Source organism: Musca autumnalis, unplaced genomic scaffold, assembly GCF_047663935.1.
Source record: "Musca autumnalis isolate F117 unplaced genomic scaffold, ASM4766393v1 scaffold_4, whole genome shotgun sequence".
NCBI lineage: Eukaryota > Metazoa > Arthropoda > Insecta > Diptera > Muscidae > Musca > Musca autumnalis.
In genome coordinates, this window is record NW_027411977.1 from 174,940,293 (window position 1) to 174,961,246 (window position 20,954).

Here is a 20,954-nt window from a genome sequence, read left to right on the forward strand (position 1 = left end):
CTATATTTATGGAGACAATAATGGGGAGATGGTCTGACTCAAGACAAATGTCGGGTTGCTATTTGACATCATTTGTCAGACCAGGTGACACGATGGTTATATCTGGAGAACTGTAACACCCTCCGGTAATTCGTCCTCAATGGCCATGCAAAACGTAAATCTATTGCAAAGAATCGATTGTCACAAATCGTATTGAGCATTAAAGTCCCCTATGACCATTTGGTTATGCCCTTCCAAATCGGAGTAATGTTGGGCCTATAATCTGGATTACAGCTATTTATGGGGTGATGACTTTTTTACAACCGTGTATACCAGTATAATATTTTATGAGTTTTTATTTAGGAAAACCTCACGCCATGTCATATGGTTCGCAAACATGTAGGGCCGGTGAAAATGACATGCTTAGGATCCACGTTAAAGGGTTACACTTTTGTAACAAAAAATTATTCACCGATAATGATGTCATGAAAGATCATCTTCCTTGATGAGGATTCCATGGCGGTTGTGTTTGTAATTCTGATCCGCATCCAACTGTCTGCCGATGGAGACGCGCCAAGTCGAATAACTAACAAACTCCCCTCTACTTGCCATCGACTTTAAAATTTAGACGGAGAATGAGTTTCGATGTGGATGGAGAAGGCGGAACATTCCAATGAATGGTTCTGATCGGCTTAAACACGACAAAGTCCTAGATTTATATTAGCTCCTCTCCCATGTTCACATGTAATTTGAAGAATTGCAGTTGCAATTTGTGTTTTTCTTGGATATTTGTTATATTTCACTTGTAGGTTAAGGATTCCAATTGAATTTCGAATTATTTCATTTGTAATTTGAGAATGCACATTAAAATTCAAATTTGTTCAATTGTGATTCGAACTATTTCATTTGTAATTAAAAACTTTTTATTTATAATTCGAAAAAAAAAAACAAATATAAAGCCAATGGAACTAAAAACTGTTGTAATTTTTGATTCAAATTTCAACTTACATTACAAATCGAATAATTCGAATTACAAATGGAATAATTCGAATTTCTAAAGTTATAATTCAAATTACAAATGGGAAAAATCGAGTTACAATTGGTATATTTCGAACTATAAATGGAAAAAACCGAATAAAACATGATATAATTCAAATTACAAACAAAAATGTTCCAATTATAAATTAATTTCCATTACAATTCTCAAAGTATAAATGAAATAATTCGAAATTAAATTGGAATTCTCAAATTACAATTGAAATGTTTCGAATTACAACCGAAATTATTCGAATTATATATAAATGCAATTTCTATTTTACGTATTTCAGGCATGTTTATCAATCACACTCTTCAACCGTATTGATTATAGATTGACTCTTCAGGTTCTCAAAATAGGTTCATAATGGAGTACATACTTTAATAATAACACTGTGCAACATTTTAGAGCCAATCTCGTGCAAACAACTTCTGTCCACAATTTTATGAAAGTAGAGGACCAATAGGCAAAAACCATATTTGGGTTTTGTTTTCTTAGATCGGGTTCGGTTTTTATGGCCTCATCTAAACATGGTTAAAGATCGAATTTTTAAAACAAATCGGGCCTGTATCTCTGAAACCAATACGAATCTTGTTTTGACATCTGCAGCAAACTTGTAGATAAGAGCAAGAAGAAAATATTTGGAGGAATAGTGAACTCGAAAAACTCCATTTATTGCCTCAAATTTTATAATATATCTAAAAATTCTATAATTTGTGTATATTTCGCACCGCATCTCCCAAAATGTTAAATTCTTCTTAATGTTACCTTTTGGGAAAATATTCTTTGGAATGTAATACACAAATCTTCAGAACATTATATTGTTGTAAAATGCCTCTATGGCCTTGTTTATAGCAAAATTTTCAACAACAGTTTAATTAATATTTCAATAATTCATTGAAATCCCCAACATGAGAATAAACAGCCTGTGTGAACATTGTTTGAAATAAGTTTTGTAAAAGGTATGTTATGAAACACCCCGTAAACAACTTGAAATAACCATTGTAGAGTTTCAGAATGTTCTGAAGAATTGATGGTCACATTATTTGGAAAATTTTTAGAATGAATACTTGTTTCAACTAACAACTGTTTAGTTGTTACTGACCAGAATTTCAGAAATTATGTAAACTTTTCTATATTTTAACGAGTTTGATGCGCTAGATGCAACTTTTCCTAGTTCATCTGTTTGACACATAAGTGCTACTACTTTAGGGCTACAATATTGCTGAAGACTGCAAAGCAAAATTATTATTACTTTCGGAGATAAAGGTCCGATCACTGGAAAAAGGCTCATTTTAGGTCGGTTTAGATGAGGCCATAAAATCTAAACCCGATCTAAGAACACAAAACCCAATTAAGGTTTTTGTAGTCTCAATATGTACTTTCAGAAAATGCCCGTTAGAAGTTGTTTGCATTTTCAGTGTTGCACAGTGTAATTATATAAAATAGGATTAAGATACAAAGTTTAACATTCAAACAACTCTTAAAGACATATTTTGAAAGCACACATCGAAAGAAAAATCGTTTAGATGTTGTGATTTATATGAAATGTATGTCCATACGGACATGTGGAGATTTTGTATCGCCCTTCTTATCGACCTAATATATAATGTCAAATTGCAGTCCTAAATAAGAAAAAATGGTGGTCCGACAAATAATCCTTGCAAAACTGTTTCTAGTGCGATAAAATTACTAATAATTTTCATAATTTGGTTTAATATCTGCCAAACACTTGCATGTTGGAAAAAGAAGGACATCCAAAAATCTTTCTCAAAATATGCTTAACAATTTGCCAGACCATTGTTATCCTTTATCCTAATCTTGTATCGATTATAACGTTTATGACAGTTTTCTAGGACCTATCTGTTTGTCTGGAATAACAAAGCCATGATCCAATTAGTTTCGGATATACGAGATCATAAAATTTAAAGAAAGAAAAGTCCAGATAGGTCGTTTTTAATCTTGATTTTGTTAGCACTCAAAAAGCTCTGTACATCATATAATCACTAACATTTCTAAATCATGCGTTCCTATAGAGATTAAAAACCCGAAATTAAAAAAGCGTAGTTGCCTTGATCACAAAATAATAAATTGATTTCACACCCTTCACTCTAAAGTTGAGAAGGTAATTTTAGGATGTATGTCATAAATTTCGATTTCCCTCAAGCCACATCCTGAAACTGGCTTTTCTATTAAGTTAATGTAATTAATTAATAAAAATATAATATTCTTCATTGAATGGGAAGTTGGCAGTATGTATGTACATGAAAATGTATATACATATAATCCTTTAAATATATGAATACCTATAGTCCTTCAATTTCAACTAGAATATAGGTGATCAATATAAAATTGTCTTTCAAGAACGATTTTCTAATAAGAAATAAATATTTAACGGCTGATTGTACTAACAAGAGACTACAGTCATACCTACATTTAACAAACACCAACCCTTTAACAATTTTTAAAACAGAATCATGTCCCCACCTCAGAAAGTACTAACAACTGCTCTAAGCTTCAAGTCAGTATTCATTCGACATTTCTCTTCATTTTCCACAATCCACAACAATGCCACGAAAATTGTTTGTTTAAATTTTGCTGTATCACAACAACAAGTCTCTGTACTGCCATGCAGGAAATAATTGAACGTGAATTTAATGCGGCGATGTCAGAAAAAGCAGCTACCGGCCTCTCCAGTACTGGGACAAGTTCAATGGCTACACCTCGACCGGGTTCGCCACATTCAGAGTATTCAACCGGTACAGAATATCAGCGACAACATTCTGGTGGAATTATTGCTTCGGCAGTGCAAAATTTGCGATCTAGATCGATAAAACGTCGTAATGTCAAGGCTGACGACTGGAAGCAACCACAAATATCAGCTGACCAAGATGTTAGTGTTTATGAACACATTTACACTGAACCCGGTGGAGTTACAACTTTTTCGGCCGTTCCCAATATTAAAACAACAGCCGTAACCATTGAAACGGATATAACCGATGATGTCATTGAAATTCCCAAACTACGACGCACACAATCCATGTCCACCAATACACCACCCCTTATTTGCAAAGGAACGGAAACTGAGGATATTAGTGGCCAAGAACCAATTCGAAAAGTTGGATTTGCACCGGAAACCAAACAAACTGAACCGGAATCCATGCAACAATTGGGAATGCCTGTGAAACCTCCTCGTCGCAAATCATCCCGTTCAACATCACCCTCCAGTCGTACTTATGATGCGTTGCAGGGACAGGCACAAGTGCCGCCAACATCCGCTTATAATGTAAGTGCAATAAGAGTACATTTCTTCAAAAGTTCGTTCGTTTGTTATGTGGCAAAAGTCTATGATGCTTTGAAGTGCCAACGTTTGGTAAACAAAGGCAGCAACTACTACAGCATGTCACGTCCTTGTTCCATTATTCATTCGGTTTTTTGTTCTGAGATTACGCTAAAAACTAATGAAGATATCCAACTGTTTAATTGTTCATCCAAGCACTAAACACACTAACGATCAACCGTTACCTGCAATCTACCAAAACATACATATTTTTGGCATTTTGGAATATTTTAATTTCCGTTTTTCAATGCTACAGCTTAAATTTGGCTAACTAACTAATGTATCTAACATGCTTAGCATTAAGAACGCAGCGAAGATAACAAAAAACCTGTTGTTTCCTCTGCAATATAAAAGACGAAATGAAAATTCAACCCACATTTTTCGTTACGTATCTATGTTTGTATATTTAAGTACGAAAGTAAAAATGTTGACATTCAAACAAAGTGCGAAGAAATTGCAAGAAATTCTTGGAAAAAGAATTTTGACCGCTGCTTTTATTATTCTGGAGGAGAAACGTAAGTATCGAAGTGTTGTCTTCCACCCCTCTGTTTATGTGTGTCTTCTTCGACATAACCGAACTTCTAAAGTAGTTCAAACTATTTACAAAGTTATTAAAAGAATAACAATCAAAAGACCATCGTGAACAACTTTGTTTTACCGCTTCAAAATAATCAACAAGAATTGAAACTAATGAATATTAAACGGATACAGAACAAGTAAAAAAGTATAAGTCAGCTTTGCCGACAGATATATACCCCCAGCCTATGTGAATTGAAACTTTCATCTACGGACAAATCGACACAATTGTTGAAGTTTTGTGGGGGAGGTATCATAAAGAGAAGATCGATATCGGTCATTTTAGAAGTTTAACTAAATTTGGATAAAATATTATGAAATCCAACGTTTGGACCAATTTCGTTGCCCCGTTCATGGGATATCGTGCATACCCTTTTAGTGGCATTTTTTTTAAATATTGGAGGGTCGTACAGGAAGTTGTAGCCAATATTCGAACTGAAACTAAGTTTGGACAACTTTTGGGCTGTTTTCTCAAGAAGTGTGGACTTGCCCCTGAAAAAAACTTTTAATGTCGTGATTGGGGTAGCGAATGCAAATTGCTTCAACAAAAACAGAAGCGATTCGAGAGCAGGTCCTAAACTGAACTTTTCCGAAATTTTGTGTGGGAGGTACCTGAAGGAGTGGACAAATATAGTCCATATTCGAACCTGATCTATATCTGTTAGATATATAAGGATGTGTAAAGTATAGACCAAATCGGTCCCTCCAAGAGTTATCGCGCGCACCTTTTTTCCGAACATTTTGGAACTTTTGTGGGGGAGGTACCTGAAGGAGTGGACCGATATGGTTTATCTTCGAACTTGAAGTAAGTTACGAAGGCCACATTTTGGACCGAATCGGCAGATCCGTTCGAGAGCTATCTTGCCGTCCAACCACTACACACGGTGTCATGGGGTTTTTTGCACCTTTCAGGCTATTTTATCAGGAAGTATGGACTCGCCCCTGAAAAAGCTTTTAATGTCGTAATTTGGGTAGCGAATGCAAGTTGCTTCAACAAAAATCGAAGTGATTCGGGAGCAGGTCCTAAACTGAACTGTTCCGAAATTTTGTGTGGGAGGTACGCGAAGGAGTGGACCGACTGAGTCCATATTGAAATCTCATCTAAGTCTGGTAGAAATATCACGATGTACAAAGTATGGACCAAATCCGTTACGCCCTTCAAGAGTTATCGTGCGACAAATTTTCCGAACATTTTCGAACTTTTGTGGGTGATGTATCGGAAGGAGTGGACCGATATAACCCATCTTCGAACTTAAACTAAGTTTGGACAAAATATTATGAAAGCCGAATTTTGGACCGAATCGGTTGATCCGTTCGAGAGTTATCGTGCGCTCCAGCCAGACAGACGGACGGACATGGCTAAATCAACTCCAATTTGTCTGAAACACATTTCGCCTAAACATACTTGGGGTCTAAAACCATTATTTCGATGAGACACATTTTGCCCGTATGAAAGTGTGTATACCCTCGTTAGCATAAATGCTGAGGGTATAAAAATTATGCAGAAATTTGAAAATAGAGTCGAGGATTAACAAGTCCGACGCCTAAATTTGTATGTATATATGACGAAAAGTCAAAATTTTTAATATTTCAATTAAAAAAAATTGTTAAAGCCACGTGGAAGATCTTCGGCGCATGAATTGAGAAAAAAAATCCTTTCTCAAATCCGTTCGAAATACCAATTTTTAGTTTTAAAAAACGCTACTCATTATATTGATCAAACGTGTAAATATTTGGATTACTTCATGCTATATGCGTACTGAGGTCCATTGACTTTAGAAAAATAAGAAAGTTTTCAAAAAATTTGGTAGTTTGCAGCTTGTTTTAATCAAATGGAACCTGTTTATACATCTTACAAATATTTAATATTTTCAAAGATTCTAATTAAGCCAAAACTGAAAAATATGTTTGCGCAAATTCATAAAATTTGTGTAAGAAAAAACTTTTTCAAGTTTATTTTGTCAGTTAGTTGAAGATAATGTAGGAAAAATATGTCGGCGTTATTCTTCTATTTTAGTTAAATTTCAGGCACAAATGAACATTTGTTATTTTAATCACATTCAGAATATACGTTAACATCTTGCGGAAGATATGAATGACGTTCGACTAAATTTTGGGTTCCTTTAAATGGGGAATAATCTTGAAATAAAACTGTATCGGGTAATGTATATGCGTTCGGTTTACCAACACAAGGAATTTTGTCTTTTCATTTGTTTACATATACCAAGATTTACGTTGGCGGCTGCAATGTAGCATCGTCTACAGTTTAGTGTGCAAAAAACTGTATGACGCTTATAATTTGAACTTTGCATACACTTTTTATGCGCATCCGATTTCACTATCAATCACGAAAAAATACATCGATCTAAACCTATTTGATTAAAATCCATAAAGAACCGTGGATGTACATCCGCAATCTATTTTTGAATTTATCCCTTATACAGCTCTTATACCACTAGAATTTTAAAACCTCTGTTTCCACAGAAATTCGTGAGGTATGTCAATTTCTTCATTGAAAAGGAATCAATCCACAGAAAACGCGATTAAAGCCGTGATATATTCAAAAACATTTGGAGTTTAATGACCTATGATTTATGTGATTCTTACCGTCAAGAGCAGCACAATTAAAAGGGTACTGTAAATACTGTACCGGAAAAATATGGTTTTTCGAAAAAAATATCGCGTAATCGCGAGAACTTTAATCATAAGATTGGTAGGTAGAAATGCGCGTCGAAGTCTGATCAAAAATATAAAAAACACCTAAAATCGGGGTTCAAAATGTCACCATGCATAAAAGTTGGATATTGTGGATATTTTAAAAAGTGATAAGTTAGAAGTAATCTCCATTTTGTATTCTTCCAATTTTATTTTGGACAGATTTATTGATTTCCTTTATTTTTTGCTGTGTGCTACTCCTAATGGTCGCAGAGTTATCGCACTTTGAAAAAGTCGAATTCTATAAAAACTATATGCAAAGAAATCCTATTATTAAAAAAATTTTTGACTGGTATTGTTCGGTATTTGCGAAATTCTTTGAAATCCTTATTACAAGTGAGACTTACCTGTTATTAAAAATTAATACCGAATTTCTGAAAAAAATATGCTTCAACTTGATCGAAACAAATATTGGTCCATTTTTATAGTGTTTTAACGGTGCTTTATTTAAATTGCATTTCAAATCTGATAACTCAATTTTGACACAGTTGCAGTTGACCAATCGGACTAAAACTTTGCACACTTTTCAGATTTGGATGACAATACATGAATATGAAATTAAAACAAAAATTGGTCCATTTTACAGTGTTTTAACGGTGTTTTATTTAACTTGCATTTCAAATCTGGTAACTCATTTTCCACACAGTTGCAGTTTACCAATCGAACTGAAACTTTGCACAATTTTCAGATTTGGATGACAATACATGAACATGAAACCAAATCCAATATGGATCCATTTTTTCCTATAGCCCCCATATAGCGGTACCACCTGATTTAGTTCAAATCTAGTAACTCATTTTTAACGCAGTTGCAGTTGACCAATCCAACTGAAACTTTGCACACTTTTCAGATTTGGATGACAATACATGAATATGGGCCCATTTTTACTACAGCCCCCATAAAGCGGTACCACCCAATTTTGTTCAAATCTAGTAACTCATTTTTAACGCAGTTGCAGTTGACCAATCCAACTGAAACTTTGCACCCTTTTCAGATTTGGATGACAATACATGAATATGGGTCCATTTTTTCCTACAGCCCCCATATAGCGGTACCACCCGATTTCAGGTATTTTGAGGATTTTATCTTAATTTTTGCCCGAATTAGCTGTCATTTGGCATTTGGGATTTCCAATGATACAGACATTTTCCCACCAAAAATCGTGAATATAGGTATAGCCCCCTTATAGCGGTACCACCCTATTTCAAGTATTATGAGGCTTTTTTCTTCATTATCTTCATTTTTAGGCTGTATCTTGGCAATGAGACCCCGCATGGGTACAGAAACTTCCCCACCAAAAATTGTGGACATAGATCCAGGTTTTGGTATAGCCCCATATAGCGGTGCCACCCGATTTCAAGTGTTTTAAGGATTTTATCTTCATTTTAGCCAGAATTGGCTGTAACTTGGCATTTGGAGTTCTTAATGGTACAGAAACTTCCCCACCAAAAATTATGGACATAAGTCCAGGTTTTGGTATATCCTTTATATAACGGTACAACACGATTTCAGGCATTCTAAAGTTTTTATCTAAATTTTCGGCCTAAATTGACTATAATTTTGTTCTCAGTGGTCAAAAAAATGTATTTACTAAAAAGTTAAAAATAAAAAATAATTTAAAAAATTAAGTTTCAGAGTTTTTTGTTTAGAAATGCACTTAAAACTAGAAAGTAATTTGTCGCTTAGCCTCAATAAATATATTCTTTCTCATGATGGAATCTCTCAAATAAAACGCTTGCATTTAAACTATAAATGGTGGCAAAATTAAACGGCAAGCGTTTTATTTGAGAGATTCCATCATGAGAAAGAATATATTTATTGAGGCTAAGCGACAAATTACTTTCTAGTTTTAAGTGCATTTCTTAATAAAACACTGAAATTTAATATTTTTAATTAATTGTGCTGGATCTAACAATTTTTGTGCGAAGGTGTTAATGCAATATCAAATTTTACTTGGTGGAAGAAATGCCCAAGGATGTCTCTATCTCGCGGTATATAACATGGCGATCTTGCATTATCCGTTCACGCACGGCTTAATTTTTTCTGGCACAGCGGCCGTTTTTTACGACCCTCACGACTTTTGTTTTTAGCCAGTGTCGACCACCATTGAATTCATTAAAGGAGTATTTCATAGTGCTATAGGACGGTCCGTTACCGACATATAAAGATTTAATTTGATCGGTGCCCTCTTGCCGTAAGAATTACCTCGTCGAAAGTTGTGAAAAATGATCTTAAGTAAATGTTCAGAAACATATTTATTTTTTTGCAAAGTGATTTTGTTCAATTTACTGTAAACAACACAACACATGGTCGTATGTTAAACTGTCGTGTATACCAAGACAGAAACTTTTCTAGTATTTTAACTTGTCCTAAAATGGTTTGTTCATCCAATTAGAAGTTTTTATTTTGTATATGTAGTTTATAACCAAATATTGGGCAATTCTCTGAGTATTTACCCATTTGTACCTATTTTAATAGATATTTACCATTAGGCTATTTACAAAATTGCCATCTTTAATCGATTGGTATACGTTAGTTATAAATGTGATCAACACAACATCGGTCATCTGAGGAAACCGTTTGTTTTTATATGAATACCGATTATAGTTGATTATATCGTTTTTATTTTTAATCTTTTAGAGGTATTAAAGGACCGCGAACTCCAAAAAAACAATAAAGGTGTAGATATTTAAAAACAATCAATAATATACAAAACAAATAGAGTAGAGCACAAGTACTTTCTCCTCTAAATTATAAAATCAACAAAAAACCCTTAAACGGAAGCAGAAACAACACACACCTTAACCTAATTAACAATAAATTTAGAAAGCGTTTCATGTCACACAAAAACGATTTCCACTACTGTTTTCATTTATGGAAATTCCTTTTTATTTCTTTTAACAAAAATCTGATGAGCAAGGCAATGCCAAAAACAAAATTCCTTTTTTGTTTCCAACGCACAGCACATAATCAAGGGCACTCCATCTTACTTTGTCCTTGAAAGCAACCTAATACAACGTTACTCTTCTTAAATTTCTATTTTTGTGTGCATGCATTACGTTATGATGTTACAAAGTAAATGTATTATTGCTAATTTCGTCGTATCATAATAAACAGTATAGAATCCATTATATGTGATGTCTATGTGTATGTGTATGGGCTTTATGAATGTTTGTTGGTGTTTATGGTATAGTATATTTTCTAGTGAGATTTATCTAAATATATGTGGGAAAATTTCAATGTGTTTGCATGTGCATATATGTATGTATGGGTGTGTGTTTCGTATAAAATATTACTTTATCAAGAAATAGAGTAATGAAACACTCGTTGTCCCTTCTTGGTATTTGGACATTTGCATTTACATGGTCATTATATATGCACACACATATACATGCATACATATATAATAATTACATATACATACTTCCCATCAAAACACAGTGAAAATGTGAACCCCTTTTTTCTTCATTTACATTTCTCTGAAAAAGAATTTTAAAGATAATTATTTTACCGTTATTTATATTACTATCTTAGGATGGTTTGCTCATAATGTCATGATTATTCAAATTTAAGTAAATATAATTTTTATGAGTGTCTAAACACACTGCTTTAGTATCGAAATTCACCTTTTATTTAAAAATTCAGTGAATATTGTACGTTTTGAAACAGGATAGGGTCGCTCCATAAAATATATGTTGAGCAAAATTTTCCACAAGCTTCTAAAATGATAAAATAATGAATATGCAATTAAGAAGCCGTAGAAATAAAACAGCTGATGACCTATAGGCAAGGTTGCATAAACTTATGAAGACAAACCTATCACTTTTAGTTGTTTAACTTCTAGGTTGTGACAGACCCTATTACTTGCTGAAAAAAATAGTGAGCCGAAACGATGTTGCTGTTCAAATCGATCGAATGTCTAACTTCCACCTAATTAGAGTTGTATAGTTCACGAACGAACTAGTTCAATTGAACGACTCATTGAAAACAGCGCATAAACCGCAGATCATTGTAGTTCACTAGCTGTTCTGTTGTTTGTTCCTTTTCGGTGTAGGTGTACATGTGTTTGGTAACCGACAAAGCTTATAGACGAACGATAGAACTACTGAACTAAAAGAACGACTTAGTTCGCATAAAAGAGCTGATCTAAATGGAGCGATCAGCTAAATGAACTAGAATGCACAACTCTACATATAATACAATATGACCAGTCTGGAAGTTCTCGCATTCTGTATATCGATATATCTAAATCTCCGATTGGTTGATTTTAGTCGCAAGTGAAAAATACTCGCGAGGGGGAATACTCAAGGAGTACGAGTTTTGCAAGAGTTTTCCCACCACTCTTATTTTATGTGACGTGCTCGCTGGTAGACCTTGTTGAAAATTAGGAGTGGGAGTCAAAATGTTCGAAAAGGAGTAAAAGTTTGTTCTATAAGTGAAATTGAACGCAAAAATAAATTGATTGATTTTTGCCGATTTGTGTGTTGTAGCTTTGTACTTGTTTTGCAGCAAACGAGCAAAGCATATGCACTAATATTCGAGTGGCATGGAAGCAGCGGGGAAAATTGTTATACATACGTTGACTTGAGGGAATAAAACGAAGTCATTGGGTACCAAATCAAGGAAGGCTGTACGGCGGTTGACCCAGCAATTCCACATTATGGCCAGTCAAAAAGGAGCCGATTTTAGCACGTGTGTGTGAGCTCGCATTGTCATGGTGCACAATGATTTATCTTCTCTTTTTCGTTTTTCGAATATCTCAGAAGACTTCAGGCAAACAAATTGTGGTGTGCCACTCAGAATTAGCCGTCGTGCCAGCATTCATATAAAAACAAACGGACAAATTTTGCCTGAGAAACAGGCGACCATTTGCTTAGAAGTGCTTTTTCCATCAACAACTTTCATTGGATTTGGCTCCTCCTCGAAGACCTATGTATTCGGTCAATTGCTGTAGTTGTAAAAGTTCTAGAAATATGGCTGCTTCAATGGGATGTAACCACAAAGCTACTGCAGATAGTAGAGTAGGTTTAACAGGGCATTTGAAAAGGTGCAGTTTGTCGTGCAGGCCTGTGCCGCATTCTGGGCAAACGTTTTGCACGGTGTCATCGATCCTTGCCCTATAGGAATTTAGACGCTGCACCATCCCGAGCGTAGCTGAGTCAAAAATACTCTGGTTTGTAGTGGTAGCTGACCCTCCTCAGCTGCGATTGTCGGGAAATGTTCTCCGAGAACCGCATGCACACCGTTGTTGTTTATGGCATGTGCTTCTGTATCTTTGTGAATGCTATTTATATTTGGATCGCTATCACGGTAACACGCGAGCAAGAACTGCCTCGAAAGCATGCAATTGTGTTGCTTTACTGGACGAATCTTTGCCTCCTCATGTAGGTGATCCCCTGAAGACATGCGGAGGCACCCTCTTTCAGTCCTCAGGGCGGTATTCTGACGGGTTTGAATGTTTTTCCATAGCGTTGCACTTATATTCACGAACCACACTGGCGCCGCATAGCTTACCATAGATCGGACTATCGCGTTATATGTGGTCAACAAGGTTTCTTTACCTGTACCACAAGTGCTGCCGGCTAGGATCCTACATCGCAGCTTGTCGAAGATAACTGTGGCATGCGAATATGGCCCCTAGAAGATGGTACAATCATTCGAATACGTTACGATCTCAATGCCAACTGGAGGGGGTGGAATACATGGGCGACAAAATCGAAATCGGTCTGTACGATTCACCTTTGCCGCCATCCTTGCCTGGTTTTCTAGACTTCGGTAACGGTGTGGTTGACTAGCCACCGGTTGAGAACTTTAGTGAGATTCTCGGCTCCCGGCACATCCAGCTGTTTCAGCATTACATAGGAGATTCCATCCTGATGATATTCCCAACGTCATCCATTGTCATCCTCGGAAGGAAGAGATCTAAAGCAACGTACTACTCTTCTCTTCGCCTTCGCCGGTATGTTCAACGAACAGTCGATTAAAATAACTTGAAAAACTCTTCGGATCAGTCAGTGTAACGTCGCCAAACGAGACTGAGGTCCTATCTTCCTTTTTTCAGGGTTCGAGAGTGACATAACCGTTGCTCATAATTCATTTATTCCGGCTCCAATGATGAATTTCTTCAGATGATTTAACCACTTTTTCCGCTTATGCACACCTACCAACCAGTTAACTTCCCGTGTCTGCTCCCTGACTCTGGGGTCACTAGTGTTGGCACGACGAAGCTCGTCACGCTCAGTTGCTAATCCCGTCGCCTCTGCTGGGAAGTTTCGCCCCACTTCGGGTATTCAACCAACAGGTATATGACGAGCAGCTACATCAGTGGTGATCTCGAACATCAGAAGGGTTGGACAGATTTCTGAAGCGGTGATTAGCGAACTCTCTGAAAATACTCTCTCTGATGAAAATGCGGCTTTCAGATGAAATCGGGAGTCTGCTGATGGATTATGGGGAGATGATCTAACACAAGAGAAACGACGGGTTGCCAGTTGACGTCATATCGCTCATTTACTCGAAGAGTGGCATAACTCAAAAAATCAAGTGTCGAGAAAAACGCGTTTTAAGTCAGACCAGGTGACATGATCGCTATGTTTGCAAACTGTGTCACTCTCCGCTAAATCTGTTAGAGGCATCCTCACTGACTGTGCAAAACGTAGAGTTATCAATCTACTCAGCCAACTCAATACCCCTCTGGTCGTTTCCGAGGACTGAATGCAACTAATGATGAGCAGTAAAGTCCCCAAGACCCGACGGTTTTGACTATCCAAAAGCGAGCTAATGTTGGGCCTATAACCCGGAGTACAGTACAGTCTTCTGACTTATGAAATCCATCATTTGCTCGATCTAACCTCGGGGTCCATTGCAACTAAATTAAACTGTATTGCCAGGGATTGGAACAGCAACGGCAAGTGTTACGTGCTACGTGAGCGTCTGCTTCCAACACAAAACAAAACTATACATATACATACAAACACTGGGGTGGCAGCCGCTGATCGGAACAAGGGTGTTGGTTGGTTTCGGGTCAATCCGATATCTCCGCCGTGGTATTGAAATTAGTTAGTTAATTAAAAAAAAGTTGTTATTTAAATATGTAAGTGGTTTTATGGTCATGGTTTATTGTCTGACAGAAAGTCGGTCAGTCATTCTTCTCTTTTTGTGCACTCACTTCCATTCAAGTCCAATTAAATTTAACTTCGCACCTTGTAGATAAGACAAACGATGTAGAAGTAAGAAACGCTTTTGGAATGAGTTGTTATTATTTAACAATTTTCATTTAATAATTTCTGAACATTTAATGCTTTAACACTTATGTTTACTTTGTTTTACTTTTGTGTGTTTAAAGTCGAATTTAATATTCATTAAGCATATTTACCCGACCGCCAAACCTTAAACGCCATCGACCCAAAACAGCCTTTAGCCTTGACGTCATACTTTGCGCAATGTATAAGCTTTTTTGAAGAGTTTCCACCAAAGTTTTATCTGCAGCTTCTTTTTGATTGTGTTAATTTGTTCTCTTTTTGCTTTATTTCTTCTTCCTTTTCTTCTTTCTGTCTGACTGTCTATAATCGTACATACAACGTATGTATGTATGTATGTATGTATCTGTGCAACAAAACGCTTCTTTTCCATTACGGAAAGAGTCAGACGTTGTTTTTGTAACAAATTATTTTAGATAGCGAAAATATTTCATTCTCATAATTTTCCAAACCATCAAGCAAACCCAACAACAAAGTGTATGTTTGAGAAGAGAAGTCTCAAGAAGTGCTGCAAACTGAACGTTGAGAAGAATACCAAATGCCAAAAGAAACCATAAAGTTGTTGTTTTTATAACATATATGCCAAAACTTTTTACATGGAAAATTAAATTTATTTTTCCGTTTTTTATGTATTGCTTTTAAACCGACACATACAGGATGGTCTAATGATTATAGTAACTAGTCGACATAGTCGCTAATATATTCAGTGATATTTTTATAAGAGATTAAAAAACAAAAACAACAATTAAACATGTTTATACCCTCCACCATGAAATATTCTGAACTTACGAGTATATGGAACAGTTTGTTTTCTTTCTGTTTAGAAAGTACCATGGTTCACATTATTTATTTATTTATTCAATCCATATACTAATACAAAAGCCTTCAAGGCCAATAAATAGTATTAACAAAATATTAAATTCCGAGTAGAAATAATTATAAAATCTAATTCTTAATGCGTGTTGGTATAATTGGCTCCCCAGCCATTAAAAAATGAAAATCAAGAAAGAGAAAAAAAGTATAGCTAAAAAAATTAGGGTTATGACTTTTCGACATTTTTTCTCAAAAATGATTTTCCTATTAATCACTCAAATAACGTTTATTCCATTGAAAGATAAAAAAGTTCAGGCACAAAGCGATTTAAAAAAAAAAGTATTTGTTAAAAAATTCTTGAAATGAAAAAAATAGTTCAAAAATTATTTCCTTTTGCACAAATGAATAAATTTAAGCTTACTAATAACTAAAATAATGTTGTTTCATTTCAAATATTGAAAAACGTCATGGACCACTTTGAAAAAATGTTGAATTTTTTAACTATATCTATATTTAAACAAGCGTTTACGACATTTTTATGATTATTTTCAATTATATATCTGCTTACAGTGACATCAAAAATTGACCATGATTCTAATAAATTCAAAATTTAAAATCATTTTGTACATGATTTTTTTCCCCGAATTACCTTATAATTATGATTTTATGTAATCTTATGTAGAAACTTATCACGTTATAATCCAGGGATATGAGGTTGTAAAAAAGTCATAACCCTAGCCCACATATTTATATGTACCACTAAAACTTTAATATACATTTGACTGTGAAGAAATTTATTTGTGGCTTATTTTGAAAATACCACCTTTACAGCTAAAATATATTCTGAAATTTCTCAAACACACACAATATTCCCTGTCATATTTAATTATTTTCTTTTGCCTAGTTATTAAATTTTAAAATGTTATTGCTTTCTCTGTTTCTTAATTTGTCTGCTACCATCCATCAATGCCATACATTTAACTATGCCAAATGTTTAATAACAAAGTTACTTAGCAAAATTCTCATGCCAATAGAGAACAAAAAACTAATTACATACCCAGCAGAATTCATTTGAAATAATTATAAATTACTGACATATAAACAAACCCACACTATTCGTCTACACTGAGAAAAATATATCAATATTTGAAAATTTTCTCAAGGTGTCTAAAATAATAGGTGTGTCTTTGTACTTGCTAAATGGTGCTGGAAATTTTTCTCCAGTTTTCAGTTATGAAACTGTTCGCAACTATATTGAAAAGACAACATCCAGTACCATTTTGTAACAATTATTAACATATATCGAGGACGCGGACACACTCCTATAGCGATTTATACAGCAATGAAATTTACAAATTATACATTTAAAATTATTGCCTTACTCGGGACATGCAATTATTATCATCTGATAATAGAATATACAAATTATTTTATTAGATAGCATAACTCGAATTTGTAACTTCAATGCTGGATCTTCAGCCTAGAACAAAACTGACAAATAAAAATTAAATTGTTTTTGTATTTTAAAATAAAGTTATTATACAAAAAACAATAACTTTTATATGGAAATTTTTTTATACTTTTCTTTCCTGGTTTAAAATCTGTGTGTGTGCGTATGTGATCGTTCCTTCCACAACTACTAACAAAACATCCAACTAATACTAAAACAAAATGCAATTGAACTACAAATCAACCAACAACAACGAACAATGAAATTGTTATCACCAATAACGACAACTAACAAATGCGTATGTTTGTTTGTGTTAATAACAACCACAACAACAGCCCGTAAGTATCCGCTTTAAGTTATCTTCTTTCTGTCGCTCACATCTCGTTCTATTATATCATGCGCTGTCATAGAATGTTATATATAAAAAACTCAAATACGAACAGTAAAACCTCTCATTATTTCCCGTAACCGAATAATAATGCTAATGGGAAATGTTTTGTATTAGAGGTTTCACTGCATATACTCTGTTTGTAATCCTCCTCTCTTTTTTATACAGTAAAATTTTGTTTTTATTTTATATTAGTGTGTATTTAAATACCTAATTGCGGTTTTTTATTTTATGTTTGTCAACTCATTCATAATCATGTGGTAATTTCAAAGTATTTTTGGTTTTTTTTATTTGAGAAGATTCCAAAAAAGGTTTAAATTTATTATTTGCTATGGGACCTTGCACCTCCTTATTAACTGACAATGTTTAACTAGTAACTTATGTAGATAGATGACGGTATTGCTTTGTTGTAGGCTTCTAACTTGGTTAGTGTAGGAAAAGTGTGTGGGACGTAGGTCCGTGTGATTAGAGTCGAGCATGAGAATAAGTACCCTGCAGCTGCTGTGTCGTTGTTGTTGTAGCAGCTATTATACATATATACCTATAGTTATTTATTTTATTGATTCGAATCTGCTTCCAACTACAATTTCGGAAAAGATGCCACCTGAACAGGATTGATCCATAATGAAATGGAGTTAGATGTGTTGGTTTGGCTGGTTAGTTGAAAAGATGCGGCGTATGATGCGGACTAGTATTGCATTCTAGGCAGATGTTCTGCACTGTGCCATCAATTCCGGTCCATAAGAATTGAGGTGGTTACACCAACCATATCTCAGTTTCGCAAAATAACTCTCGCTTGTTATTACAATTTTTTTCTGCCACGGATGATATGTAATATCAAAGGCTTTAATAGCCTCGGCGACTGCGTCAGTATGAATATCCTTTATATCTTGAAGATCCTTTCTGGAATGCCTGATGTAATATAAAAGGCTCTAATAGCCTCGGCGACTGCATCAGTATGAATATCCTTTTTATCTTGAAGATATTTTCTCTCATGCCTGAGCGGGGATACCTATACACTAGATTGTGATTTGGATGGTTTTATATATAGCATCCAAGCATCGACAACATCATGTTATGCCGACGCACCTGAAAGACCTTAGTCTCCTCATGCAGATGGCCCACGAAAGACATAAGGAGGGTGTATCCTTATGTTGCGGTTCTTAGAACTGCATTCTGGAAGTTTGCAAATTTCTCCACTGCGTATCACTTACGTTGGCAAGCCACACTGGTCCCGCATTACCATAGATCGACCAATCACGTTTTATGTGGTTAACAAGGTTTCTTTATCTGCTCCCCTAGTTCTGCTGGCTAAGAACTTGTAAACCTTGTTCCTAACTCTGATCTCATTACAGATAGCTGTGACATGCGCAGATGACTTGTACATGCTGTCGACAGGACTTTGGGTTAGTAAGTTGTCGGAACTATTGATCCATTGACGTGCGCCTGAACAGTGTGACTGTTGGCTTAGTGGACGATATGTTCAATTCCTAGAGTGGAAGAACTCAACAAGATCAATGAAATAGGCGTTTAGCTTGACACAAATGTTATTGACTGTGGGACCTAGCGCCATGAGCGTACAGTCATCCGCGTACGCAATTATCTCAATGTGCCTGCCGTTGAATTGCAGAAAGACAGTTCCGGAAATAGCACTCCTCCTTCAGGCACTCTCTGTTTCACTCTACGGAGTTCGTTTTGGAATTCCACATATGACTGACACATATAGTTGATGACCCAACGTTCTAAACAAGGCCACAGGGTAGTATTCTCGACATCCGCAAACAGCTTAACATGGCTGATCGTATCAAAAGCTTTCGTCAGCTTTCGCTATCCTGCCCATTTCCCAGGCTTCGGGAACTATTAGGGTGACTTGCTTAGATTCTCGACTCCTTGCTTTATCCAGCTTTTTTAGCATCACCATTAAAATTCCATTAGGTCCAAGTGATTTGAATAATTTTGGGCCTTGGATAACATCTGCAAAATCACTTCTTTTTTCAGAAGTTATGAAGTCGGATGGGCTATTGATGGAGTTGAGGATAGGGAGATGGTCCGACACAAGAAAAATTACGGTTTGCCAAATGGCGTTATTGAGGATAATAAACCTGCAGATTTTTATTGTGCAAGGGTTGATCTTGTGGACTGTGACAAGACCTGCTCGATATCCGCAATCGCTTGATATCATCGTATCTAGAGCTTGCTGTACTGCTCGGGTATGAAATATCTTCAGCGATGCAATCAGTGAAGATCGATCAAAGTTCGATGGAATTGCTTCGTAGATGTCGGGGATATATAGAGGGGATGCATCATGTACCACTATGATGAGGTTAGGATGCATAGGCCGATAACATGCCAGCAGGAACTGTAAAGTTAGTAAAACCTTATATTGCTACACTGACAATGGCATTCCCTTCTAATACAGGTAATCCCCATGCCCCATCTGAACACCTTGACTTACGGTGCGAATAACATTATTCTGGATGGATTGCAACAATCTCAACTGAGTATCGATTATAAATGATGTTCAAATCATGCCTGCGGAATTCAGGACAGATCGGCTGATGACAAGTGAGTGATGATAAGTAACTTCTTTGTTCTTACTCCACGTTATGCCTGAAATGACATTTCGTTCTATGTTTTGCTTTTGGGCCTTCGTTTTGGGGTAGTGGCATACTTGGAGAATGTAGGGAAGTTGTCATGCATGCAGGATCTTCGGCTTTTGGAATGTTAAAATTGCCTAGTCTCCGATCTTAATGTTTAATGTCCCCCTTTCTTCTTTAGTCCAACATGTGAAAAATGTTGCAGTGGACTATAGTGGTGAGAGTTCAATTGTTCAACCTTTCCTCTAGCTTTGTTCTCTCCGGTCGCCATTTCGACACAGTCTCTAACAACTAGATATGTCTGTTAGAGACCAGTTTAGCGACATTTGGTGATGCAGGTAAGTTTTAGAAGTAATGGATGACTCCACCTTACCCACCTCTCTACTCAATGACTTTTTGCCTCTAAAATTGCCCGCCGTTTTAGATTCCCATGTCAACTGTTTGTTCTCTGCAGAGAAAATCCTTCTCCTCGTTCCATCTCACGTGCGGTACCACTTGCTATTGATTACAGATTAGTCCTATAGTCCTTCTATTCCTGGTCGTACTATGGGAGGCATGGTGGAGGCTTCTGCGATCCAAATACAGATTTTTCCAACTGTTTGTATGGAGTGTGTCATATATTTACAATTGAATAACTCAAATGTAGTCTTCTGCGGCTGTCTGTTGAGTTTGAAGTTGTCCGATGACCAGATATCGTGTCAGTTCGTACGTCTAATTTGATTTTAAATTTTCATTCCGAAATGCAAAATATGTTGGGATGAGTGAATAGTCGATTTGCTTTCTTAGTCAGCATTGTCAGTA

The 20,954-nt window shown here is 35.7% G+C and overlaps 1 protein-coding gene across 30 annotated transcripts in view; it reads left to right on the forward strand.

Annotated features, from left to right (window-relative positions):
- pHCl-1 (pH-sensitive chloride channel 1) overlaps positions 1–20,954 on the forward strand; it is a 358,921-nt gene that overhangs the window by 330,036 nt on the left and 7,931 nt on the right. For all 30 annotated transcript variants that reach the window (XM_073983457.1, XM_073983467.1, XM_073983456.1 and 27 more), the window contains one exon: positions 3,651–4,301. In XM_073983457.1, the coding sequence (XP_073839558.1) occupies positions 3,651–4,301 (651 nt within the window). The remainder of the gene's footprint in view (positions 1–3,650; positions 4,302–20,954) is intronic.